Below are 27,448 nucleotides of genomic sequence, written 5' to 3' on the forward strand. Positions count from 1 at the left end.
GTATGACCAAATCGGCAACAAGAATAACACTGAATAGTGGGGTATGAATAAAGTTCCACCGGTAGGGCATTGTAGCATACAAACACATGTTTTGGTAGAGCTTGGCCATCAAAAGTTATAACAACAGTCTGTGATGGCTTCCACTCAGGTGGGGAGCTGTTACGCACTTTATAATTTAGGCGTCTAATTTTTATTATTCCTCCGCTGCCTACAGGTAAAGAGATATTGTCTAATATATCTTCAGGAGACCATTCTGCGGGAACACCCCGCACAAGCCCCATTCGAGTCACATTAAATGAAGGAATAAAAGCTTTAAAATTATTAATTGTCAGGCAAGGATTATTAACAAATTCATTTGCAAATTTGTGGTCTGAAAATGATAGGGAAATTCGGTTTCTGCCTATCCTTTTAATGCTACCATTAATAATGTTTTTAAATGAATTTTTCTTTAGGAAATACCCAAATTGGACTGGGTGCAAGGAGGCGATGCCAGTATCTGAAGAAACTTTTTGCACATGAACTACAAATGGCCCTATGTCATAGGCCTCATAAAACGATCGGCCTGTAGGGTTTTTTGGAGACTGAGAACTATCTGATGGGGGGTGTTGTTGGGTATTAACAGTTACACTTGTATTATGTGCTGGGTAACCTTTTTGCTGAAAACTATCTATATCGTTAGCGTTCTTAATCTCAGTACATAATGAGGGAAATTCAATATCCGGTATTTGGCACGAACAATCAGTCTCTTTTTGCTTGTTACGACGCGTCGGGTCAAATCTTTTTTTCCTCTTATTACAATGTTTGCAAATTTTACCTAATCTCATTCTTTTACGGTCACTCCGTTGATCCACATCTGTGTCAACACTGGACTCGTCCAGTTTAGAAAATCTATTTTCTACTATAATATTACACGCAACCTCAGGGGGCGAGCCCCCGATATCCGGGGGCTCGTTCATTTTTTCGCCTGATTCCAGGCCTTGAGGAAAAAGTATAAAAACTTACCAAATGCTGAAGAATATATACACAAATTAAAGAAATAAACAATTAAGTTAAACTACTACATACAATATATACAAATTGATCTTTTATATCAATTAAATTAAATTTATAAATTTTACTAAAAAACAAAACTCCCGCCACGACCAACGTTTCCCGCCTTTTTTCCAAAAGAAATTGTTAAGCTATATGTACAGTAGACAGTTTCAAATAGATTATCGATATTGTTACAGCCCACCAATACCGAATAATGTTGTAGGTTTCTTGTTCATTTGGTCCTAATTCCTACAACAGGATTCCAACTTAATGCCTCTAGATGATTTTGATTTGTAAGTCTTGATAATGTAGAACAAAATAATATCATTATGACATTAATGTAGTAGCTCTCATTTGTCACATTATACTTGATGGACGATAGTTGACACATAACGTAATACTACTGTAAACTGTTACTAATTACTATATAGTTACTACAGCATAGAGATAGAGCGCGATAAACAAAACTTAATTAATATTTAAATAATATTAATTAAAAAAAGTGTAAATTACGCATCAATATATAGTTATTTAATAAATGGCCAAAGCGGAATCTTGTCCAAGGAATAGTGTGGAGCGACTAAACGTCGATTTCATGCGTTCTTTGGTTAAACAATATTCAGAACTGGTACTAAGATTCAATTTATTTTACAGACAAATTATATTTAAAAGCTTCTTGTGCCATTATAGCATACGTCTGTTTACTAAAGAACATAATAATTATTAAAAATCTCTTCTTCCCCATCTTTATTGTTTTGTACACCTGAATCAAAAACATTTTCTAGGAACCGCTATTTTTGGTTACCCGACAGACACGTTAGAAAAGGTTTTGAATTCCAAACATATAATAATTCTAAGTTGTGGTCTTAATTACTAGTCAAGACTTATTAATCATGTATCTATACACACTTGAATCACAGTTATATGTTAAATATTCATATCCAATTTTTTATTTTATGGTATATTAAATGTTAAAATCAATATAGTCACACTGTATTAGGGTCAGTGGACAAGTGCATTTTTTTGGGCTGATGCAGCAGCAGCATCAAGTGGTTCTGATGTGGCCAGTGGTGATGACATATGGCTTCTGGCTAGTACTATGCTTGCTAAGGGTGAGCTTCATAGAGCAGCTCACGCCATCACATCAAGAACCCTACATGTGTAAGTATTGAATAATTAAATTGTTTATTTGTAAAAAACAATTCAGATTGATTTATTATAAGAAAGATAAAGCAAATGTCATATAATTTATCATAATGTCAATGTAACTATCTTATTCAACTCCCAATAGAGCCTTTGTAACAGCCATATTCATCCATCATTTGGTTGGATTCCAGGAACCACTTGCTTTGCCTTGGTGTTGCAATGCGAGCATACATAACAGCCAAGGAACCTGCAACAGCTCTTACTCTATTAGATGAATGTTACCCAGCCCTTCTTGAACCAACTAACATGAACCAAACACATAATGTAAGTTATACAGTAAGTGGTCAGACAAAAGAATGTCAGCAGTCACAACAAAATCTGGTCTGGAAAAAGGCTCTGTATGAGAATTGATACTCTACTACATTCGAATTATGGCACATATACTTGTGCTAGTACTATATTTTGCATTTATGGTGACTCCTTATGACTATGGCCAAAATGTATTTATTATGCATGACACTAATGTAAATGTAAATTTTTTGATTATTTTTATGTAAGCTCATGTGGATTGATTCAGAAAATTTATATTAAAAAATAAATTTAAAAAACAATATGAACCTCTTGATCTTTGAATAAACTGTATCTTAGGGTAAGATTCAGACTTGAGTCATATTGATTCCTGTATTATATTGGATATACTTAGCTCCAAGACGGAACTTCTGAGTCTTAAAATGAACTAAAGTTCTTAATATTTCATTATAAATATTTGTTATTCTACAGTTTTATTATTAGTCTAATGAATATATTTATATTTATAGCGTGCCTTAGCAGGTGTCCTGGTATGGCAAGCAAAGGCTCTCGCATTGCAAGAGCGACGGGACGCCGCCATAGAAGCCCTGACCTCGGCTCTGAGAGCTGACGTAGCGTGCTACGAAGCTTTAGATTTGTTGCTGGAACAACATGCTTTAACCCCTAGTCAAGGTAAAAACAGAATATTTGGGAATTTATTAAAGTAAAACTTTTATTACATCGTCTCAAACTTTTGGTCTGTGTGGCGCTTGTCGCGTGACGGTCGGCCGTGTAGTAGGGATAAAGTGAAAGGCGCTCGTCATTATTCATTTGTGCCAGCTCCATGCTATTTTAATATGTGTATTTAATCTAAATAATTGTTAAGTATTATGTATGTCGTACTCTCTAAGACACAGAATTCAATAAAAATACTAGTTGGAGACTTAGTCTACTTTTATTAGTCCCGTTATCATTCCAATTTTCCAAGTATAAAATTAAGATTGATAGAGCGATTTTATACCCTTAATGGAATATTATTCCAAAAATTTTTAAGTAGTTAAATGTCTATTTGAAAAAAAGTTTCACTTATACCGTGGTTTCATAAAACCACACAGATTTTTTTTTCAGAATATAACATACCGAATGATCGGTTTTCTCGATTCTTTTATGACAATAACGTGGGATTTTCCCTTAATTTTAATCGGTTTTTTTAAAATTAATTGCTTATTAATTTGGTATGATTTTTTACAGAAAGTGATCTCATAGAATCTCTGCCTATAAACAATCAATTAAGTGCGGCGGAAGCGGCGTTATTACGGGTCGCGTATCGGGAACGGCTTTTGCGATATGCGCCATTACGGAATCCGCCTGATAATGATAATAATGTAAGATTAATGTTTGTTGTATATTAACCGACTTTAAATAGATATCATTTTTGTTGAGTATTTTATATTGTTGTAATCTGATAATATTTGAACTGGTTTGCAATTATATAATATTTTTTTATGGGTTAAATTTTGTAAGTTAAGTATCTAATGTGTGTTAATGTCCAAAAAAATCGAAATATAAACGTAATAAGTAGTATAGATATGATTATTTTTTCTTGACTTTTTTTTTATAGAACAGGAGGCAAACGGGCAGGAGGTTCACCTGATGTTATGTGATACCGCCGCCCATGGACACTCTCAATGCCAGAGGGTTCGCGAGTGCGTTGCCGGCCTTTTATGAATTGATACGCTCTTTTCTTGAAGGACCCTAAGTCGAATTGCTTCGGAAATACTTCAGTTGACTTCCAATAACTAAATTAGGGAACGGTAAAAGATTTATCAAAATCGGTTTAGGAGTTTTTGTGATACGCTTACATTTCTTAGAAAATATATAATATATGTAGACGTAATTTTTTTTGATGATTACAAACATTTTCAGCAATCACGAACCGCCGTAGACATAGCCCGGTCTCGTAGTGTAACCGGGGCGGAGGCCCGGGGGCGTCGCCTCGCAGCCTCCGGCGACTGGGCCGAAGCCCTAAAAGCCTTAGATGAAGCCGGACCTTGGGCCTGTGCGGACGTGCGAGCGGCTTGTTTGGTGGAATTAAAGAAATCGTCCGAATTGTTCGCGTTCGCCCATTGCCTCGTTGACTCGTATCCGCAAGTATGGACGTCGTGGTACGCTGTAGGATGTTATTATTATCTTATAGGTAAGAAGCCAATTATTGAGGGTTTCATAAAAGTATGCTTTTGTCTGGTGGAGGGTCTACCACTGACTAATTGGATGAAGGGTTTTTTTTTATTGTGATTGTGTTGTTTGTTATCTCCACGGGAGATATACTATTTTATTATATAGCAGGCCGCGCATAATCTCTTAATGTCAGAGGGCTCGCAAGTGCGTTGCGGTTTATAAATGTTGTTATATACCAAAATTTGCTAAATTATAAACTTACAACGGTTTTTTATCGACTCTTTGCTACTACGATATTGCTAACAAGCGATCTCTTCCAGGCAATAGAAAGTAAAATGAACTATAATTGCCCCTATGTTAGAACCGGTTCGCGTTATAGGAAATGGTGTAGTAGTTTATTCTCGTAAAACTTTTGTTAATTCTAAAACACGAATTTAAAAAGGTTATTTAGTTTAATTTTATAATAATACAATTAAACAAAGGTACGCAAAACGAATTATGGCCTTAACAAATCATAATTGATTTCACGCGGTGTAAATACCGCGTTATATGAGAAACACAAAACGCGTTATAGGGGAGATTATTGTACTAAACAAAAATTGCAATACTACAGTTTTACAAAATAACAAAACCATAATGAAATAATAGAAACTAACATCTTATTTTAAGAATAATGGATCGCAATCGTTTCTTGCTAGTTCTTCTTGCCCGCTCTACGCCCTTGACTTGCGAACTGGTTGTAAATGTAAATTTACAATTAATTTAATTTGTTTTTTTGATGTTCATAAGTGTACATTTTTACCTATATGAATAAAGATATTTTTGAGTTTGAGTTTGAATGCTAGATTCTAAATAATATGTAATGGGGATTTAAATTAAACGTTATTTATAGGTAAAAACGAGTTAGCCCGACGATATTTAAGCAAGGCATGCTCTTTGTCGGAAAGTGCGGGCTGTGTGTGGCTGGCATATGGACACAGTTTTGCAGCCGACAGCGAGCACGATCAAGCCATGGCCGCATATTTCAAGGTAAGATTTGCAGCAAGTTTTATCTTCCAGCTAGAATACGATGACTCGTCGGAACATCATTCCACACCTGAGCTTTTTTTTAAAGGGAGTTTCTGTCGTGCTACCACCTGCCCACTGAAGTATTTCAGAAGAGCGTAAAGATTTTTTTAAGGCCCGCAGCGCTTCCGAGCCATAAGCAGTGTGCCATGGGCGGCGGTTTCACTTTTCTTCAGATGAGCCTCCTGCGACATAAAAAAGTAATGTAGTTTAGAACAGGACGGCTTTGCATCAAAGTCTAAGACAGTCTTATTTAAGACATTTATTACATTATCTCAAAAAAGACGTTTATTATATTATCTCAAAAAAGACGTTTATTATATTATCTCAAAAAAGATATTTATTGTAATATCTCAAAGAAGATATTTATTATATTATTAAAAAAAGACATCTATTGTATTTTCTCAAAAAAAAAAAGACATTCTATTATCCGAAAAATACATTTATTATATTATCTCAAAAAAGATATTTATTATATTATTAAAAAAATACATATAGTGTATATATTCTCAAAAAAAGACATCCTATTATCCGAAAAATACATTTATTGTAATATCTCAAAAAAGCTATTTATATTATTTAAAAAAATAAATTTTCTCAAAAAAGACATTCTTTTATCCGAAAAATACATTTATTATACATATTATCTAGAAAAGAAACTTTAAATATCAAATAAGTCTTTGATATGCAAATGAACAGGCGAGTCAACTAATGCCGGGCAGCTATCTTCCCCTCCTCTATGTTGGGGTTGAATGCTGTCTGCTGAACAATATGAACATGTGCGAAGGATTCATGACCAAAGCCGCCATTTTGCACAGTAATGCTGATGTAAGTAATATTATGAGACTTTTATAATTCATGTATTTTTTTATTTTTGCATTTTGAATATATTTTTTAGTTTATATTGCAAAATTATAGCAAAACACGTGTTAATTTTAATATTTATATTAAAATATCTGTTTCTTCTGTTACACAAGTGTTTTTCTATACTTCAATGAAGGATAGATTAAGATTCAAATTTGATCAATATCAAGAACTCTATATATCTTGTCCGCTCTACGCCCTTGACTTTCGAACTGGTAGTAAATGTAAATTTACAATTATTTATTTTTATGACGTTCATAAGTGTACTTGTTTACCTATATGAATAAAGATATTTTTGTTTGTTTGTTTGTTATTACAAAAGATAATCTCAGGAACTAAGCTATTCTCCACAGTTTAATGCGGTGTGTAACTTTTTTGAGCTCATAGAGTTGCACACTTGTTCACTGAGAAGATTCAGCCAAATAAAAACCCTAATTTATAATATTTGGTTTGCGCTTCTATCAATTACATGTATGGCACCTTACTAATGCTACATTTAACTCTAGTAATTAATTTTTAGTTACTTAGTTATGCACCTGTTTTTTATTACTAGGGATAATTAAGATATCGCTTGCTAGCGAAGTTTTAATAAATAAAATTTATAAGTAGCAATTTTTTGGCAATTACATAATTAGATAAATGTATTGTTAACATTCAATGTTTATGTACTGGGGCCTTTAATATATTTTTGTCTCATTTCTGATCACAGACAGGAACAGACGTGGTAGACGAATCAGATATAGAGAACTTGGGTCGTTGGGAGCGAGTGACTCGTGTTGTGGGGTCAGCGTTGATAGCCCACGAAGCGGGCGTGGCCGCGTTCGCTGCGAACGACCTCGAGGCCGCTCGTACGTTGTGGCTACGTGCACTACACGCGGCTGGACCGGGGAAAGAGGTTTTTCTTCTATATTTAAAATTCATTTACACAAATAAAAACCCTAACGTACGAAATGACACACCACATTCTATTTTAAATAATTATTCTACATCGTATTGATATCGCGTTTTATGCTGAACGCCATCTGTTGTTTAATGAAATAAATGATAAATTTAGACTGTAGATACGACTGTAACAATGTTTTTATAGTGGCTCCTGAAATTTACAGGTGACCAACATAAAAAAAGCAAGTTGAAGAATTGTTTTCAAATGCATTTGTCTTCTGACAAGACTGCTAGAGCTAGTTATAGATTTTATAATTGTATTTTTCTATAAAAGAAGAATCAGCGTTGTGTCCTTTTGTATTAAAGAATAAATTAGTAGAATCAAAGATTCCAACAGCGACGTTGTCAGCCATCTTGCCTGAGAGTGGCTGGCAAATATGGGGTGCAATGTTAAAGCCTACCCGATTTTACGCATAATGACGCAAGTCAACTTAGCATAGATAATATAGAGCATAGTTCCACACAGATAACGGATTTGCTAAGAACATAGAAATACGTAGAGCAGCATAATTTATGTTCTTTAAATTTTTCTCATTCAGCAAAGCCCAATATGGGCAGCGACGCTGGATTGCTTGGGTCACGTCACCCGTCGGTTAGGTCGTCCCGCCGAAGCGCTGCGATGGCACGAACGGGCCTTGGCGCTTCGCCCCGCCAAAGCAAACTCCATCGCAGCCCGGGGCCTCTGCCTGGCCCTACTCGGTCGGGAGACGGAGGCTGCAGATGCCCTGCATTCGGCTCTAGCGAAGGATCCAGATAATGTGGTGGCTATAGCCCTGTTGGATGCGATTGTTGATCGGTTGGATGCTGCTCTTACAGGTGAGAAAATATAATCATCTCTTCCATAGTTTAGAGAAGTAGGATCAGTGCTCGATATGTTCATTTTTGGGTTAGTCATGTTTGTCAAAGCGTGCCGGAATTGGCTAGAAAATTGACATGGTTTTGGTTTAATGTGTAAAGATTTGAACGCCCGACGTTATGCCGCATTTACATTCATTAAACGCGATACTTAAGCTTTGGTCTGGTGATCACGACGCACAACGCTGCGGTATGACCCGCAACGCAGCGTCACGACGCAGCATTTAGCGTCCCTGCGGAGAGGTGGTTAGTTGATTTTGCCGCAGCTACCAAGGTTGTAAATTGTCTTAGAAAAACTCCATATCGACTCAGTGACGCACACCGCAGCGTTGAACCGAGAATGACGTCGCGCTGTGCGGCAGTACACCTCCCCACTTCCCCGCGCGTGCCCCTCGCCGCTGACGCATACTGCGACGGAACAAGAGAACAGTCTCGACGTTTTTCATATGATTGAGTGTCCGACAACGCATACCGCATACCGCAGCGTTGTACGGCATGATCACCAGACCAAAGCATTACGACAACGAATCACGTTTACACACTCGTCCTGCCCACTTCCCTGCTCACTACGGCTGAATGTAAATGCGGTATAAGTGTTTCTAAGTAGGCCAGGCTAACTCTGTCGTTCGAGTTTGATACGATATTCTGAGTACGCTTATCACTGTTTTAATGTGCCTTTTTTCATGTCAGTATAAACACAATTTGACAGAAATAAACAAAAAGTGTACTTTAGTTGATATTATATTTAGTTTAAATCAGCTTTATAGGCACGTATGGTCTCTCTACAAGTTACTATATTCTATTTCAAAATATAAGTACTAGCGGACCCGAAAGACGTCCTGCATGGCATATCAAGCGATTAGGATATTAAACAAAGTTTGAAAGAACCAACTGGAGTGCCATCTGCCGGGGTGGTTTGTGAATCTGAACCATCCAGGGTGCCACTGAAACCAATTCAAAAAGTCATTCGAATCGGTCCAGCCGTTTTAGAGGAGTTCAGTGACACGTACAGTAGAGTTATAATATTAAAATAGACAAAATATGAATAATTTTTGGATGAATTATTATAAGTTCTAGTTGTGAAGAACTGTTACCATCTATAAAAAAATAGTTATTAAGATTATACATAAGTGCATGCAACTGTACCTTAGACAAACACGGTTTTTGGGATCGATTAATAATCTTAAATATAACGATAATCGTACCAAGCTTATAATTAATAATGTTCATGATTTGCAAATCTGTTTCTTACAGAAGAAGAAATTCCGCAGTTTCCGTTCCCAGCAGTTAATAAACCGCCTACGCCCGCCCCAGCTGAAACTAGTCTGTCCCAAACCCCACACGATGCTACTAATTTGTCTGATATGAGTATGAGCTTTGATTAAATTTCTCTAGCTCAGACGGTTTTTTATTTACCCCTAAATCCCTGAATTTAAAACTTTATTGCAAAAAAAGCAGCCAGTCTGTCCCATCACAGTATTTTTTAAAGAATGAAGTTGGTGCCTCATAATCCTAGCCTCATGTAAACAGAACTAGCATGTTCCAAGCCAGGTAGATCTGAAAATAGACTAGTGAAAGCGTCAACTCTTTTGAAAATAATGCATATATTTTGTTTGCTGACAACACTTCGATATAAGTTTCATATAAAATAATATAGAAATTAAATACACAGTTACACTTGACAATCGATAAAACTGTTAAGATGGCTAACTGGCTAAGGGAAACTTGGAAATAAACTCTGACAAATTAAAACTAATAACATTGCACTCCCTTTGCCCCACATATCGAATACCTGTCTGTCGCAACACCGTAATAAAAGGAGATGGTCATCATAATATAACAGTAGCTTTGATCGACACCTCACATGGGGTCGGTCAATTCTCAATTAGGAATAAGTTTATTTTAGAGGCTTTTGATCGGATACCTGATATCGGACCGGTCAAACTTCAAGTAGTATTAAATATAATATAGATAATTGTTGCGCATCTAATATCGGGCCGAATTAATTGTCATATTAAGTTATCAATTCTTGAAAAATGTAATTTATTTATTGCACCAACAAAGTATTCACTTTTACATGCATTTAACACAAGCCAAGTGCTACCACAATTATAGGCGCATACAACTTTCTAATTATATGAAGCTTATACACTAAAAATAATTAAATTAAGATAAAAATAAGTAAAACTAACAACAATAATTAAAGTATATAAATACATATTCGTTTTTTTGGTATTCACCGCTAGCGCTTGGCCCTCAATTCTTTCAGTATAGAAAAGTACAATAAAGTGTCTTCGGGTTTATAAGAAACACGTTTATTTAGGAACATAAGATCATCAAAGTCACTTATTTCTGTAGGCATCCCAACTCATCGGCAAAGAAAACAGAGAGGTAGGCCGAGAAAAAGGCAGTGTAAAAAAACTCGGTACTTTTAAAAAGCAAATCATCAAACAATACTTATTTTAAATAAAATATAACAAATTAATTAGTATTAGCCTGCCCAGCACTAGTCCCAAGCCCTTTTATCAACTAGATAATCGCTAACTTTATAGTAAGCCTTTTTACACAGCTTTTCTTAAATACATTTCTTAAATTTATTAAAAGGCCAGAGATAAAAGAACCTCTGGGATTTTAGAAGAGTATCCCTTTTCCCAAAAAGAATTACTAACTTTAGATAGAGGATACGGAGAAATTGCAGCCTGCGTTTGTTCCGAGTGTTAACATTGTGCGTAAGTTCTATTCTAGTATACTTATCACTATTTTTGTATACATACATAATATTTTCATAAATATATGGCGAGGGAAAGGCAAGTATATTAATTTCCTAGAATTTATTTCTCAGAAACTCCCTACATTTTAAATTATATATTGCACGAATAGTCCTCTTCTGCAGGATGAAAATAGATTCGACATCAGCAGCATGACCCATGTTAGAGTGAGACACCCTAAATAGGTGTGTTAGTCCGAGTCTGGTAGAGTCTACCGCTCTTGAATTTGAATTAATATCATACATAAAATATAATGCATAAATAAATACTTATAATTGTTGATAAAAAATGCTATCCAATAGCTTTACTGCGGCAACCCCGAGTGCCACACGTTTATTATTTTAGAAAGGTTAGGATAAAATGATGAGAGTAAATTTCTACAATGCGCGTCTACACCGTCACAAAAAACCGTACCCTAAGGTTAGACTAGTCAACATTAAAAAAAATGTAAATTTAATTATGTAGAAATATTTAAATAAACTTTATTTAACTAGATAATGCGTTAAAACCTTCAATGTTAAATATGTACCTATTATCTATTGTTAGTGTAATTTTTCCTGCAAACTTAGAAAGCGAATGATAAAAATTTGAAAAAGATTTTTATCCAAGCCAAAGTATAAAATCTAACGTACATACTTTTTTTTCTATTATTTTAGATAAAGGTTGGTTTTTATAAGATTTGGTTGTGCGCTTTTTGCTCTATAGGCATTATATATTTATTTCTTTGCTAATCCTTACTAGCGTGGCTTTTTTATATATAAATGTAACGAAGTGCAAATAGATGTGCTCATCTAAAAGAAAATTATGTTTATAAATACTCAACAGATTTAAGTATGATTCTGAATAGAATATCCATCTAGAATTTATAGGAATAGAAATAATAGGACAATTTATTATAATTAGATTTATTTCAGATTTCGTATCAATATTTTAAACATTATAAAATCAGTATCGATTAAAACCATATACATTTGAAGCTTTCTAGCTTAATCACTAACACTAGGCACATTAAAACGTAATAAAACAGCCGTCAAGGCTTGCCATAAAATTTGCAAAAAGTACAAAACAATTTTACCCGATTGGTATAAGTAAATACATTTTACCCGACTGGTATAATTAATACATTTTACCCGACTGGTATAATTAATACATTTTACCCGATGGTATAATTAATACATTTTACCCGATTGGTATAATTGATATATATCTAGAAAAAATCAACAAGTGCAAATCAAAATGCACGATTCCTTAAAACTATTTCAAAGCGGATGCTGGCGAAGCGCCCAACTTAATAGCGGATCGACAACTTTTAACACCGGAGGACGAGATGTTAAACATAGGACAAGAGCCAACAAGCCAAGAACAGCTCGATCAGCTGCTCTGTCCTGGAAGAACCGGTGCGAGGCGAGTTGATGGAGCTACCAATCGGTAATCTCCGGGCCGTGATCACTGGATGCACTTATGCCACTTGTTGGAGACGAGGTCGCTGTAATTTAAATAGTATATTGAGAAAAAATATTGTTTTACTATTTAATCAGATAGATAGAAGTTAATAAATATTCTTACAATCCACATTACTGTAGACTCCAAACATGATGTTCTGGTCACACAGCGACTGTCTTCTGTTAGACATGGCCATGTTGCCATTTTGGCAAAGCGTGCTGCCTGGTATAGACACTGGTTGCACCTGGTCGGTCTTATAGTTGCGCATTAGAGCTCGATGATCCGGAGTCGCTATGGGATGGCGAATCGGCCAACACTTGCGGCAAAAATATCTGGAATATTAAATTTTATGCAACACGAAAAAAAAATTGGCATGAGATTTGACATTTTGTTTTACGTTTACAAGACATTTAATTCAGTTGTGCCATTGGGCTCGCTTAGTGACAGGACATAAGGACAAATTAAGTTAAGTAATAAAACTTAAAAAAAATATACTTACTTAAAACAAAAAGGACTCCGACAAAAGTAAGGTCCTTGTTGCATGTTGCACATAGAACACATCGCGTCCTCAATGTAAGGGTCTACTTGCACCTGAAATTGAAGAAAAATAGAGCAATATTTCCGACATTGATACCATATAAAATCGCAACATAATTCCAATTAAATTTTTGAAACCCAAAGCTTTACAATATTTTTAACTAGGTCCAGCATATTTTCTTTCTTACCCGCTCTACGCCCTTGACTTGCGAACTGGTTGTAAATGTAAATTTACAATTTATTTGTTTTTTTTTTGACGTTAATAAGCAACATGGTTACCTATATGCATAAAGATATTTTGAGTTTGAGTTTATTATGAACTTATTACAATAACATCCCTAGTTACCTTTTTAGTGAACTTGTCAGTGCGTATTTCGACAAAACCCGCAGAGATGGCGCTGACGTAGGAGTGCGTATTGTCGAAGCTTACGCGACCGGAACCAATCGGGTATTTATATTTGTCCGTGTCGATACCTAAATACAGAGTAATAGAGAAAAGCGTGAAAATAATTTAAGAGCTAACCTACAGCTGTCATCACAGCCCATGGATACGCATTTTAGGAAGTAGTCCTCTTAAATAGTATAAACTGTATAAAAGTATAATAGAAGTTTCAAAACGGGAATTGATTATATACGAAATCTCCGAGGGAGAACATTTGCTTCGGGATTTAAATCTGAAATATTTTTTTTTTTTTTGTTAACGAAAAAAACTTACCGGCATAAACAACTCCCTTGAAGAGGTAATTCATGATGTGGGCCAGGGCTTCAGCCGACATCATTCCATGTAGGGCTCCGACAAACACGGTGCGAGATGGGTCTAGACGAGTGGAACCTCCCACTACGCAAATACTGTCCTTTACCGACCACGGAATCACTTCCACCTACAAATTTGAAATGAATCAAGATTTGATATCCAGGACATTTGCAAAAGCACTTGCAATAAAAATAATCGATATTGAACGATTATTCCATTCCAAGTAATATTTAACTCGTGACAATATATCTAATAATAATAACTATAATTTATTACAATAAGGACCTTGGTTAGGCACCACAGCAATGTTGTGGAAGGGCATGATCCACCACAGTAAATACTTTTCTATTGTAGACGATACATTATTTTGAAAAGGAGAATGTACTTAAAATTATTAATAAACTAGTCTATGGGTGAAATGCTCTAAGAGTAATAACATTTATAAACCAACTAATAATTATGATCAAAATTTATGAGAATTCTCGATTAATTTGCTCACCTCTTTAGACTTCATATTACGCGTAGAGATGCGGTAATACCACTTTTCACCATTACGTCTGGCTGCGGATAACAACGATCGCACATTCTGCTCGTTTTCAAAGGTGACATAAGCGAACCCGCGTGGGCCATCATCACCGTTGCCAGCTGGTGATCCGTTCCCACGGCCTGGCCATTCCACGCTATAAGAGAAGTTATTATAAGCTTCCAAAGCTCAGTTAACACGTGACTTATATATTACCTAGTTTGGACACATTGCTGTCATTAGGTAATGCTTTGTATCGTAAGTTTTAAATCACCGTTCTAAAAGGAAACAAAAGTAAACTAAAGGAAATTGATATTTCAAGTTCAGTGGTAAAAATGGATAAATGCTTAAAGAAAGTCCTTCAATTATTTTATTCCGACTTGGCACAGTTACAAATATTAAGCTATTTCTCGGATCTATACTTAGCGAGAAAACGCGTGAAACTCACCGAATTGGCCGAAAACTCTTCAACGCCTGCATCAGTGTATACTCCGACACGTCCCAGGGAAGCCCGCCCAGGAATACTTTTGATGAGTACACGCCACTGTCCATGGTCCGGGCAGGTAGTTGCCCAGTCCATACCTTCATTCCGCTGTTGCTGCTCACTACGCCACCTTATTTACGTAATTTAAAGAGATTTAAAAACTGCTTTTGAGTCACGATTTTATTTCATAGCAGCCTATACAAAGCAAGAATCTTCCAAGTATAACCAAATCCATTTCATGGCCAAGTTACGAAAGTATACTCACAAAACGATGCTCGGCGCGCCAAAGTATCTTTTTTACGAGTCTCTTTTTTGGACTGATGCTCCACGGTTTGGGACCACCGAGTTATCTACGAAAACATTTTCGAAAGAGTTAATATTGAAACTGGTACAATAATGGACGACTTAAACCCGCAAAATGCGGGTTTTGTCGTTATCGTGCTCTTTATTCGAAATATAAGGTTATTTTAGGATATATTTATGTACGTATATATTTAAAAGAGTCGGCAAAAACATCGAATATTTTTATAACTTTTTAGTTTAGCATTTAATATAGTTCTCTACGGAGCTACGCTAAACGTAGCTACGCTACGTCGTAGCATAATAGCATTGTAGTGTCTATACATCTGGGAACATATTTAATAAGAAATCGTAAACATCTATTCAACTGATGAATTTAACAATCGTTTTAAAATCAGAACTTACTTGCGTTTGTTGAGTTTCACTGCTACCAGGCATGTAGTCCGAGCTGGCGGACGGCATTGTTAGAGACTGAAATTTACACCATATATTAATTTCATAAAATTAGGTATATGTTAATAACAAGTCAAGGTTGAAAACAAACTTAATGGAGTAAAATTATAAAGCTCTAAAATGTCTCCGGAGACCGCAAGAAAGGTTTTACGCGATTTAAAATTACACTTACCAGGCTAGCAACAAGGTCTGTTATCCCTTGCCCGGATTCCGCCCAGCTTCCCGGCCTCGCTCGTTCGCTACAACAGTGCGTACAGTTAATGGAACAAGCTATTCTACTTCGTCGCTAATGTGTCATTTTTAAGTTTCACACAGTAAAATTTAAAGGAAAAGTTCTCTTGCTATATTTAACTCTTGACTATTAACCCCTACAAACCCCTTGGCTCCGCTACCATCACTTCCTTGTTTACGGTAATTCAGACAAAGTATCCAATTAAATTGTGTTGATATAGATGAGAAATAAATCAGACTAATTGACTAATTAATGTTACCTGTAGCTTGTGTAGGCGGTTGGATGACGAGGTGGGAAGCAGTTCGAGGGCACCAACGATCCAGGAGTTTCAGCCGCTTCTGGGCTATGCGGCAAATCCCAATGCCATTGTTCATTTTTCTGTTAAAAATCCTTATTCGATTTAATAGTTGTAATAATTAAAATTCAATCGTAATACGTCTACAGAGTACTGTAACGCTAAGATCATTTTGCATAACGATAGAAAGCTACTGCTTAAAATTTTTATTAGCCATTAGATTTTATGTGTAATTTATAGCGATTTAATTGCGAGTACTAGACAATCGTATACAGAGGGTTAATCTTAATCCCAAAATACTAGACTAGAAATGAAAATATAAGTCATAATGATTGTACGTATGGAAATGAGGTCTCAAGGTCCTAGATATCGACACTAAAGATACAGACGAGACAAACCGAGTAGCCAAATCCAGCAATATATATCAGCGACGCAATAAAATTGAAGCTACAATTTCAAATGGAATAATAAAATTAAATTAATAGCGACAACATTTGTCATATTGAACATTTTAAATCGTATTTTTACGTCTGAAGGTCCTACGACGTTTTTCCGGGTCGCGTCTTCGCGATTAAAACTGCTATGCTTGGCATAAGCCTATACAAATAATATAAAATTGCTGCCCCATGCCAATAGCGATACTTGCCGACGTCTGCCAAGAGCACGATTGCGAAGTTTTTGTTACCAAAATTACTATCTATTGTACTGTAGATGCCTTTAGATATCTTTCTCATTGAGAAACATCGATAAAATTATACATTATAATGACTACGCATTAGCTATCAATTTTAATCACACTAAAAGCCTTATAATAATTTCAAATTTAATTAGTAGATAAATTGAGAAGGTATCTAGAAATTCGCGGTTAGGGCCAAGAAATAAAAGTTATGAACGCAGAAAGCAAAATCGACCAATACAAAAGGTTCAGTATCACGAAACCTACATTTACCAACTATTTTTAACTCGTGATAAATTTAACCAAATACGGATGAAAATCGATAGAGCAGTGCTCAACTGCACTAATATTTAATTTGATCTAGAAATGAGTTTAAAATTAGATAAAACTCAAATCAAGTGGTTTCTCTACGAACGTAGAGCATTTTATATTAGATAAAAACATGCCAAACAAACGAACCTACGTGTTTACGCTTAGAAAAACGGCTCTTATATCCGAAACGCAATTGAGTCATAATTCAATCACTATGTATGAAACTAATTTCAAGATAATTCGAATTCTCAAGCTAATGCAAGTTGCAGGCAGGCTGCATTATTTGGCACGGAAGGCCCATTAATACCGCCTGCCAGCCACCCCCACACATTAACTGGCATCAAAACGGATGTCGTACGGTATATTATGAACGGACAATAAAACTATAGAATAGAGCTTTGTACTCAAATATCGAGTTGAACCACTGCAGAATGCATTAGGGCGCGCCATTTTATGATAACTTGCTCCTAACGGCAAAAAGTTCAAAAATATGGCCGAGCATGGCGCAGTTGACGGTAGTTTGTAGAGCAATTTATTTTATACGAAAACGATTTGTACGAAACTTTACAAATGCCGCATGTAGTTTGAATTTAAGCATTAAATTGACGATTACGTTTTGCGTTATAAAAATTGTTTCTAAGGGTTAAATTGGGTGGATTTAGTAACAAAATGGATAAGACTTACATGACCGCTAGATGGTTTCGGAGCAGCTACCGCATCGGTAGATTGAGACGTATCCAGACCCAAGAATTTCGTAAACGACCGACGGTTCTCTCTCGATCCGCCGGGACCGCTATTTTCCTAAATAGAATGAAAGTAGAATTTTACAAATTCAGAAAACTAAATATAATTTAATACTACGCATAATATGTAAAAAAAGAACGCGAAACGTAAATCATTCTAAGTCACTATGTAGAGTTTTATTTTCTACTACCCCCGCTACGAAATAAAAGAGCTAATATCACCACTTCTCCCGATTAAAAATGTGCGTTTTTTATTTAAAGTCCATAATTTAAATTTATGCAAAAAAATCACGGTAATTACACTTAATTAAATTGGACACATTTTATACGTATATATTTAAAATACAGCCTTACCTGTTGCAAAAGCGGCATAGTGCCGCCTAAAGTTTGTAGATTCCGATGAGTATTCAAACTAGCAGAGTTTCCTGCAGACTTCTTCTCGCGCCGGTTTCACCAGCACAACTGAAAAGGAAACGAAGCGTTCAGCAGCACGAAGCCACAGACCCCTTCCATTTCCCCACCAATCAGGAAGGAGGTGGTAGCCCTGCCCCTTGCAAGTAAGAGTCGTTGGTTGATCTTTTTACTTGATTCGTAAGAAAATAGGGATATAATTTTTAAAGTCTAAATAATTTAATTACTTTTTTATTATAATGAATAATAATAGTTAAAATGTACAACTTTTTGGCAGTTTTATCGAAAAAGATCGTCAAATGATTTCCCGCGTTTTTGTTTCCAGAAGTTGTCGCAAGAGAGCGCATGCGTGAATAGGGGCAGTTATTTTCGAATCTCCAAATATTGATAAAATCTAATTATAACTCATTTCAGGATTTATTTTAATATTAAATTGTATATTTTATGCAGTTTATTTCTGTGTGCTCTATTTTATTAACATGAAATGAGTTAATTGACCTACTTTTTTAAAAGAATAGATTCTATTTTTAAATTATCATAGAGAAGCTCTATTATCTTTCTATGATAATAATTTAATCTTAAAATCAAACTTATAGATCGAAGTCCATCTAAGGATATAATAAAAGACAATTTAAATATATTTTGTTTATTTTAAATAGAATTAACAATTATTAAGACGAGAAGACTTTTAAATACATGTCAGAGCGGATGTTTTTTTGTTCTTACATAGGGTAATACAAACTTTATAATTTATTTTATTTATTTCGTTGACTGCGTGTGTTGTTTTATTTTGTTCAATTTAGTATCACTTTAAATCGATTGTTGTTTCATCAAAGTATATAAATCGTTATAATGAAATTACAAATAAAAACAAAAATACAGAAATAACGATTTTGACTATAACTCTTAAATAAAGTTAAAGATATAAAATCAAATTTACTAAATTATTCAGATTATCGTGTAAGGGACTTCAATAAAAATTATATATAATAATATTGCAAAAAACTTTTATTGTTAAACTTTTGGTACTTAATAAGTGTCTACAATATACATATTACTTATATATAAAATTCATACTTAGTTTTAAAAAAAAGAACTGTTTTCTATACAAAGACAAAAAATTCTTGTCCAACTGCAGATCTTCCATAATTTTTTTAATGGTAAATTTTATTCTTGTAGTCCAAATAGTGGTGTAAGCATATAACCCATGTAACCAGCAGCATTCCTCGGCCTTGGCACTGGACCTCTCTCATCAGAATATATGTATGGAAGGCGAAGTATCCAGTAGGCTGAACTACTAAGCTTTATTGGTCCTTCGGATTCCGGCCGCGGAACGAATGTTGGTACACCGAGGGCCGGTTGTACCTGAGAATACATACGCGAATAAATAAGACTATATTATGTACATATCTCAAAAATAAAATGAAATAGATTCTGTGGCAAGAATTGGGAATGCGGAAATTCGTGAATAGTATAGAAAAAGCATTCACAGAAATAACAAAACTAAAGAAACACTTTTTTAATTTTTCCACGGTGTAGGAAAAATCAAAGCTATGCAAAATAATTATAATACATAAATAAATCAATGGCGCTAACAACCTCTTTAGGTCTTGGCCTCAGATTTCTGAATCTGTTTCATGATCATTTTTGAATCTTATAGGCAAGTAGCTGATCAGTCTCCAATGCCTGACACACGCCGTCTACTTTTTGGGTCTAAGACATGTCGGTTGCCTCACGATGTTTTCCTTCAACGTTCGAGCAAATATTAAATGCACACATAGAAAGTCCATTGGTGCACAGCCGGGTATCGAACCTACGACTTCAGCTATAAGAGTCGCACGCTGCAGTCACTAGGCGAACACTGCTCGAGTAATATATATAAATAAAGTAATTATAATAATACATAGATACAATCCGTTAAAAAAGTGTTCTCTTTAAATGTGTAAAAGTTATATATAGTTAGTATATAGTTTAATACAAGACAAAAAAGTTAAATTAAAAAAGCCTGATGTCAATTGTCAGACAATTAGATTTTTGGGTTAGACACCGACCTTAGGCGACAGCGTGACATGCACCGAGCTCTTTGGCGTGACGACATGCAGCCGCATCAACTGCGCCAACATAGTGTTGGGGCGGCACACGCAAGGGGTGTAAATAGGCATCTCGCTGGCTGCCAGACGAGCGCCTGCCGCCCCTGTCCCATCGCGACTCCAGGAAACCCCCCCACCACTCATTACCGAGTCTGGCGAGGACATCATGAACCTAAATGTATAACGTATCATATTTAAGTATCTATTGATATAGAAATGATAGAGCTAAAAAAATGCGTATAAAAATATATGCTTTACCAAATATTTTGGTAATTTTATTTTATTTCGGCTTCGTAACGAAAACAGATTAGTTCGAAGGACCAAAAAAATTAAAGTACATTAACAATATAAGAAAAAACTATAAACGCTTTTGCTACATATATTTCTGTTAATTTCAAATAAATATAAACTAACCTATGACCTCTTGGACATTCGTATTCAAACCCAATAAATATTTTCACTGTTAGGTTATGTTGGGAGCCGCCTTTCCCACGCCCACGAGACGATGTGCGCCAAATATTTGCATGCTCCATTCTGGAAAAGTATTTTATATTTATATATAAATGTATATTTATATTATAGTTATATTATTTATAAATAACAATTTCAGCGTCACAACGTTCCTTGGAAAGAAAAAAACATACTGTCAGATATTATAATAACAATATAATGCAGTAATTTATCTTTTGTTGAAGTTATACTTCTTTTGGCACGATAGAGAAAAATGAGAGTGAATTTGTACGATGCGCGCGCACACCAACACCTAAATTCGACATCGTAAAGTTAGGTATAGGTGGCATGGAAATCGATAACTATGTTCAAATTGTATATTCTAGTATTTTTATATTTAGAACACGAGTTTCGTAACAGTAGAATTAAACAGTGTGAATAAATACATATTATTTTGGTGTTTTTAAATAAATTTCATATAAGACGGTGATAGTATTTACTAATGATTTATTTATTTAAATAAAATCTTTTCATTATTTTAATATTAATCGTTAAGTACTACTGCATTTTAGTTATTTTTTCCTTACGCCAAAGAAGTATAACTTCTAACGCGTATACATAAGTACACACTCGTTTTTAAATAAAATAAATGTTTTGTTTGCATTGTGTTGGAACGTGTTCCTATAATCGATCAAATTACAGATTGCGCATGCATAACATATCTCTGCCAGAAAAGCTTTACTACAGATTTGGTAAATCAAAACTAAGAGAGACATTAGGCGATCATGTCATTGATAATCTATGGTTGTGAGTTGGTGTGAGTTCAAACCAGGAAGAACTTCCATTGACGACGACCCCACACTCGATAGTGACTTTATGATAAAAATATATAGAAATGGATATATTTTCATATAAGAAATCTACCACAAAAAGAGAGATGTGAAGAAGTACTTGGAGAAGCGGGAAGACTCCGATTTTTTTAAGTAGTAGTTTTTAATTTTATTCTTTTGTTTTTTTTTAAATGTCACTTTGTCTTTTAATGCTTATTTTCTGTTTTTTATTTAATCTGTGTAATCTGTTTTGGCTTTGTGTATTGTATTTGTGTTTTGTATAATAATATGTGTTAAATAGCTGTTGGATTACTTATTATTAAATAAATAAATAAATAAAAATAAAAAAAATTAAAAAAATTCGTAGATTTCCTTCGTTCACTCACCGCACGGCACAATCCCATGGAAGCAAATAATTCGTATGAGGCAGGAATCCAGGCTGCAAATGCTCTGGCAGGCCCAGATTGTGCGAATATAGAGATGATTGGCCGAGACACACCAGCGACCAGCTCGAAAAGGCGGGCAACAAGCCAGCGGGACTATTTGTATGTAACATTCCAGGGAGGTATTCTGTCGTCGATGGCTGGCGGCTTATTACTTTCGCTGGAATTGTTAAATATAATGTTTTGTTGGTGTTTGTTTCGCTTAATTGTTAACCAAATAAATAAACTACTTCACTTTAATAAAACCCGTGACCATGCTGTATAGGACACGTACGAAATTTCGCATGGTCAGTGTGTTTTTAATATAAAATGTATTATGTCAAAATCCAGTTATAATGTGTTGATTAATTATTTTTATATTCATTTATGTTTAATAACTTTTATGATTATGACCTTCACCTGTAACAGTTTCACCTCTAACAGGCATAACATTCAGTGCATCACCGCTGCAAGCCGGTTCATCATCATCGTCATCTTTCGCTGACCCGGGAGACAGTTCATCAGGAGACCAGCCTTCTGAGCGTTGATCAACATCTGGGGATTCCCCTGAACCGTCACATCTTTCAGCCCGTTCTGGTACCTCTTCTATAACACCCTTGACAGATGCGGCCCTGAAAGAATAACTAACTTAACTGGACGACCTCATAAAATCTCGTGGTTAGATCTTTTGTTAGTAAAGCCTTTAAAAAAATATCTTTTTGATATGTTAACTTTCAGATTCGTAAAACAATATGTATTCTTAAAATTCATTCGTAGTTTGGGAAATTTAAATGAAACATTGAAAATTCCTTACTAACTTCTATTAATTAAATTTTTAAATATAAAACCCAGCTGCCCACTGATGTACTTCCGAACAAATTCCACTTAGGGTCCTACAAAATAAGAGCATACCAATTCAAGGCCAGCAACGCATTTGCGAGCCCTCTATATGTATGATATGTCTATAGGCGGCGGTATTACTTAACATCAGGTCAGCCACCCGGCGGCTTGATAATAAAATTAAAAAGGAAAAAGAAATTTGTTCTTTAGTTTCGTATTTTTTTGTATTATTATTATATAGTTAACAAACCAATCAAAACTTCTTGTGTACATTGCATTTACAGTGTCCAGGGATAGTTATCACCGTAAATAACCAAATACAGAAATTTACCGTAATAAGTCAACAACAATCAACAATAACAATCAACAACAATAACAATCAACAACAATAATAACAGTAACAATCAACATACCTAAAACTGGGCGTAGATGGTTGAAATACAGGAAATTCTATACACTGCAGGGTGTTGCAGACACCACATTCTTCAGCTGCGTGGCTGTAGAAGGTGAAGTTAGCAGCTTTCACGGTATAAGGGTCATCTCGTGAACATTTACTTCGACCACAATTACACACACTTATGTAACGAACGCCGGATGAGTGGTCTTTACTACCGTCACTGGAAATTTAAAAGGGAGTCTGTACGTCTAAACAACGTATTTTACGTCACAAAGTCAAAATTCATTTATTCATATAGGTAACATAATGTACACTTATGAAAGTCAAAAAAAATTTAATGAATCTACTTTTACATTTACTGCCAGTTCTCAAATCAAGGGCGTAGAACGGAAGAGAAGAACTGGCAATAAACTCTCCGCCACTCTTTATAATCGCCAACTTTTTTTTACACAATGTTTGTAAGGAGCTGCAACCACTACACCACGTTCCATATGACATATTGAGTAATAAAGAATAAAAAAATAAATTAGAAACAAAGATTTGTCCAAAGAAAATACATCTTTAAAATGTGTGCAATTCACAAATGGTAGGAGTGGAACCTTCAAAAACAAAGTTTTTATAATTAATATGTTCAATAATCTTCTTTCACTAATTGACTGTAGGATTAAACTTTTCTTTAAAAAAATATTTAATTTTTTTTTAATTTTAATTTATAAGTTTAGTATCGATCTTTAATTTGTTAAAAACTTAAATAATTAAAGTCTGAAATTCGACGAAATAAAAAAGCAACAGTTAAAAGAGCAAGGCATAAAGTTATTCCTATTGCCATAAATAAAAAAAATAGCTCTAAACCTATCTGTTAAGATAGGATATAAGATATAAGATAGGATAGGATAAGATTGCTTAAACGACAAAACATATATACTCACTGGTCAGGGTTAATACAGGGATGGGAAGTAAGCGAGGGTGCTTCACAAAGACGACGCGTCTTCCAAGTTGTGGCACAAGCAGCCCGAAGCCTTGATCGAGCGCCTCCTGCTAATGGACCTCGGGCCATTGCTTCCACCACACCCAAGGCGACATTTACCTGTATTCAGACAAGGTTAATGTTTGAAGAGTTTCTTAGTCAAATTTTAATTTGTATATTTTGTTAATTTAACTGCTTTTATAGTCATGTACATATATATGACAGCTCTACTTGAGAACGTATATCGAGCGCATTGGACTACTGCCCCATCGTCCCCGCGTTGTAGGGATCGCACTCATTTCAATCATTCTTTTTATATTATAAACATTTGTATGGTGGCAAACTTTTTTTTTATAGAACAGGGGGCAAACGGGCAGGAGGCTCACCTGATGTTATTTCATACCGCCGCCCATGGACACTTTCAATGCCAGAGGGCTCGCGAGTGCATTGCCGGCCTTTTAAGAATCGGTACGCTCTTTTCTTGAAGGACCCTACGTCGAACTGGGTCTAATCCTCGCCCAAATAGTAGTACTAGGATAATTCAGATTTGAGATTTGCGATTTAGTGTGTTGATAAGCTCAACAGTTTTCCTCAGTTACCCTCATATTTTTTTATTTTCGCAATACCGTCCTTATTCAGCCACTAGATATATTAACTTAAATAAATCCAAAAATGTTAACATTATATTTGAAAATTGAATATATTAGATTTAGTTAAATTCTGCTTAGATTAAGATTGGCATTTATTCTAAAAAAAATAACAAAGACTTTCTTATATAATTAAAGTGCATATATCTTAATACAAACCTTGTGGTTATGATGTTGACTGGAATAATGCGATGGTAGACCTTCAGCATAGGATGCTTGGGCTATGGGTAACACCTGAAATAAAAAAACACAGTTTAGTTTTAAATACACAATATTCTTTCCTGTAGTTTTATATTGAAAACTAGCTGCCCCTTGAACTTTGTTTCTAATTAATGTTATTTTTCTTATCCTACCTTTTTAGTACCTACCAATATGGGACATTTTGCTTTGCTACCCCACAGACTGTTCGGTTTACCGGTATGAAATCTTTTTAGGTTCTTCTGTGAATTTTTCATATATAGAACCTCAGGGATCAAGTCATAAGTATTTGATTAACAAATTAAAAATTGATTTTAATCGAAGAGGTGTGAAAATTAAGGTGTGTATGTATTTTTTTTGCTGTATCATAAAAAACTATTTAAACGAATGTCTAAAAATAAAATAAAAATCTAGATTCACTTCGCCTTACGAGGGATGAAAAATAGATGTTGTCCGATTCACATGGTTAACAAAATTTCACGAAAATCAGTTGAGCCATTTCGGAGGACTTTAATTACAAACACCGTGACACGATAATTTTATATATTAGATTGGAGTTTATTGGTTTATGTGAAAGTTTATTTTACTTAATTTCGTACCTTCGCACATCTCGCTTTTGAGAACCTAACGTCAGTAGCCAACGCGTCGAAGAGGGCGTCTCCATTGTCCTGGTCATCACTAAGCGTTGGGGATTCCTTCATATAAATAGGAACTAAAGCTTGAGCACGTGTTCTCCATGACTTGGCGCTTGGTAACTATAATTAGTGACAAAAGCAATTAGAACCATGAAAAGGAAGTAATACGGCACATTTATTATTTTGGACAAAGTACCAACACTCTTACAGGCCATGAAAAGTATGTGGCACTGGCATCTTGAAAAAGAATAAAATTCAGAAACATGACTATATTAGTCTTTTGAATCTTCAATTTGATAATAGTCATACTCACTTCAAAAAAAGATGTACTCATTGCATATTTCCCAACATTATCATTAAATCCCTGTTCAAAAGCTATGTCCAGGTGCATTTGCAGGAACTGTGCAAATGATTGACGGCTGCTAGTTTCAGGTTGGATGCCAGAACACATCTGTACCAAACCACGAACCAGAGTACTCATGTCACGTGCATTACCAGTACCTTCTTCAGAACTTATATAAACAAATTCCTCGTTTTTTGGAATGGCAAATGAAGACTTAACACTGAAATAAAAATTCATTATTGATTTTTGAACTTACTTAAAACCCTCTAGTATTTATAAAAAAAAAGATATTTACCATACATTAGTAATAACCCTTGATTTTCTTAAAATAAAATAGATTTGATCCTCAATGGCATGTTCTAGTCTCTTCAGACCTGTTGGGTTTTTCCTTAAAGGTGTTGGTGCTCGACGAAAGTGGAATAGGAGACGTGGGCAACAGAATCTACCATGTGCTTCCCATGCATCTGACACTCCAGCTTCTATTAAAGCCTTAGTTATTGGTCCTGTCAATTCATTTCTGGAAGTTCAGAGTAAGTATAATTATATAATACCTATATTTTAAAAGGGACAATGAAATTATTGTTTAATTTAAAAAAATCTATGATTTTTAACTCATTAACTTACCTATAAGCATCAATAGCCTTGAACAATTGCAAATATCCCACATCAAAGACTGGTGTTGGTGAAGACAAGATAACTATATGACACAGATGAAAAAGAAGAGCAAACGCTTTGCATGACTCTATAGCCAGCTCGCCAGATGCAACAAGCCAGTGAGCTGCATCTGCATCCTTAACAGTACTCTTAGAGTTTTCGCTTAGGTTGTTGGCGAGTTCGCAAAGCCGGTTAGTATCGAAGTAGGTAACTGCATGTAGATACAGGACACTTTGTCTCTCATCCCAAAGACATTGGATACCATTCTGCAAATATCAGTTTCCAAGTGTAAGAGAAATAAGTTACAACTATGATTGTTATAAATATATGAAAATTACCTCTGAAAAAAACTGTGATGGAACTAACGGTGTTGCTTTGTTTGGATAACGATATGGAGATTTTCCTATTACCCCTACAACAACTATACGATCTTTATTGGAGAATTCAGGAATATCATTAATTGAAAATTCTTTCATTTTTTCAATATTTACATTTCACGGATTGTTTTCACTTACTATTAGATTTTGACAAATATTATATCTGACAATACTCAACTTAAGATTTTGACTGTTTGTGTGTATTATTTGAAACTCTACTTGAAACATCAAAGCATAATAAACAGAACCTCTAAATGGTAAATAATTTTAAGTTGCCAAATATCGCTGTCAATGTCA

General features: G+C 34.9%; 3 protein-coding genes across 5 annotated transcripts; 1 reads left to right on the top strand and 2 right to left on the bottom strand.

The window, feature by feature from the left end:
- The first annotated feature begins 1,451 nt into the window (after positions 1-1,451).
- On the top strand, positions 1,452-9,769 carry LOC110999508 (cell division cycle protein 16 homolog). Of its 2 annotated transcripts, none has more exons than XM_022268578.2 (11): positions 1,452-1,660; positions 2,033-2,193; positions 2,370-2,502; positions 2,997-3,159; positions 3,718-3,851; positions 4,393-4,663; positions 5,537-5,673; positions 6,409-6,537; positions 7,283-7,468; positions 8,055-8,331; positions 9,625-9,769. In XM_022268578.2, exons 1-11 carry the CDS (start codon positions 1,571-1,573, stop codon positions 9,753-9,755), a joined length of 1,812 nt encoding a protein of 603 aa, XP_022124270.1. In that variant the 5' UTR covers positions 1,452-1,570; the 3' UTR covers positions 9,756-9,769. The 2 variants fall into 2 exon arrangements, with proteins under 2 accessions (XP_022124270.1, XP_045485154.1); XM_045629198.1 differs by having other exon boundaries at positions 1,574-1,660; positions 2,019-2,193.
- Positions 9,770-12,088: 2,319 nt separating this feature from the next.
- Positions 12,089-18,338, bottom strand: LOC110999512 (cytoplasmic polyadenylation element-binding protein 1). Its single transcript, XM_022268592.2, has 13 exons — positions 18,245-18,338; positions 17,832-17,948; positions 16,124-16,242; positions 15,805-15,871; positions 15,585-15,650; positions 15,145-15,229; positions 14,844-15,009; positions 14,372-14,552; positions 13,834-13,999; positions 13,465-13,592; positions 13,081-13,172; positions 12,705-12,913; positions 12,089-12,624 (listed from the first exon to the last, which is right to left on the bottom strand). The coding sequence occupies exons 1-13, from the start codon at positions 18,260-18,262 to the stop codon at positions 12,557-12,559; spliced, it is 1,482 nt and encodes a 493-aa protein (XP_022124284.2). The 5' UTR covers positions 18,263-18,338; the 3' UTR covers positions 12,089-12,556.
- A 953-nt stretch (positions 18,339-19,291) lies between these two features.
- Positions 19,292-27,364, bottom strand: LOC110999503 (protein SMG8). 2 transcript variants are annotated; one of them, XM_022268571.2, is made up of 13 exons: positions 27,113-27,364; positions 26,745-27,040; positions 26,416-26,637; positions 26,091-26,340; positions 25,742-25,897; positions 25,104-25,178; positions 24,260-24,417; positions 23,347-23,550; positions 22,508-22,725; positions 22,058-22,274; positions 20,806-20,925; positions 20,353-20,563; positions 19,292-19,666 (listed from the first exon to the last, which is right to left on the bottom strand). In XM_022268571.2, exons 1-13 carry the CDS (start codon positions 27,248-27,250, stop codon positions 19,469-19,471), a joined length of 2,463 nt encoding a protein of 820 aa, XP_022124263.2. In that variant the 5' UTR covers positions 27,251-27,364; the 3' UTR covers positions 19,292-19,468. The 2 variants fall into 2 exon arrangements, with proteins under 2 accessions (XP_022124263.2, XP_022124265.2); XM_022268573.2 differs by having other exon boundaries at positions 22,514-22,725; positions 27,113-27,363.
- Between the last annotated feature and the right edge of the window lie 84 nt (positions 27,365-27,448).

This window comes from Pieris rapae, chromosome 8, assembly GCF_905147795.1.
Source record: "Pieris rapae chromosome 8, ilPieRapa1.1, whole genome shotgun sequence".
In the NCBI taxonomy this organism is placed as follows: domain Eukaryota; kingdom Metazoa; phylum Arthropoda; class Insecta; order Lepidoptera; family Pieridae; genus Pieris; species Pieris rapae.

Excerpts from the sequence above, each read along its gene's own strand:
- LOC110999512 (XM_022268592.2), bottom strand. Across the intron at positions 15,010-15,144 it reads GGCGCGCCGAGCATCGTTTT|GTGGCGTAGTGAGCAGCAAC; the intron begins GTGAGTATACTT and ends TACGTAAATAAG. Across the intron at positions 12,914-13,080 it reads CGGAGTCCTTTTTGTTTTAA|ATATTTTTGCCGCAAGTGTT; the intron begins GTAAGTATATTT and ends TTAATATTCCAG.
- LOC110999508 (XM_022268578.2), top strand. The coding sequence starts at position 1,571 with ATGGCCAAAGCGGAATCTTGTCCAAGGAATAGTGTGGAGCGACTAAAC. Across the intron at positions 1,661-2,032 it reads TTAAACAATATTCAGAACTG|GGTCAGTGGACAAGTGCATT; the intron begins GTACTAAGATTC and ends ACACTGTATTAG. Across the intron at positions 3,160-3,717 it reads TGCTTTAACCCCTAGTCAAG|AAAGTGATCTCATAGAATCT; the intron begins GTAAAAACAGAA and ends GATTTTTTACAG.
- LOC110999503 (XM_022268571.2), bottom strand. The coding sequence starts at position 27,250 with ATGAAAGAATTTTCAATTAATGATATTCCTGAATTCTCCAATAAAGAT. Across the intron at positions 20,564-20,805 it reads GAATGTCCAAGAGGTCATAG|GTTCATGATGTCCTCGCCAG; the intron begins GTTAGTTTATAT and ends TTATACATTTAG. Across the intron at positions 19,667-20,352 it reads ATGTCACGCTGTCGCCTAAG|GTACAACCGGCCCTCGGTGT; the intron begins GTCGGTGTCTAA and ends ATGTATTCTCAG.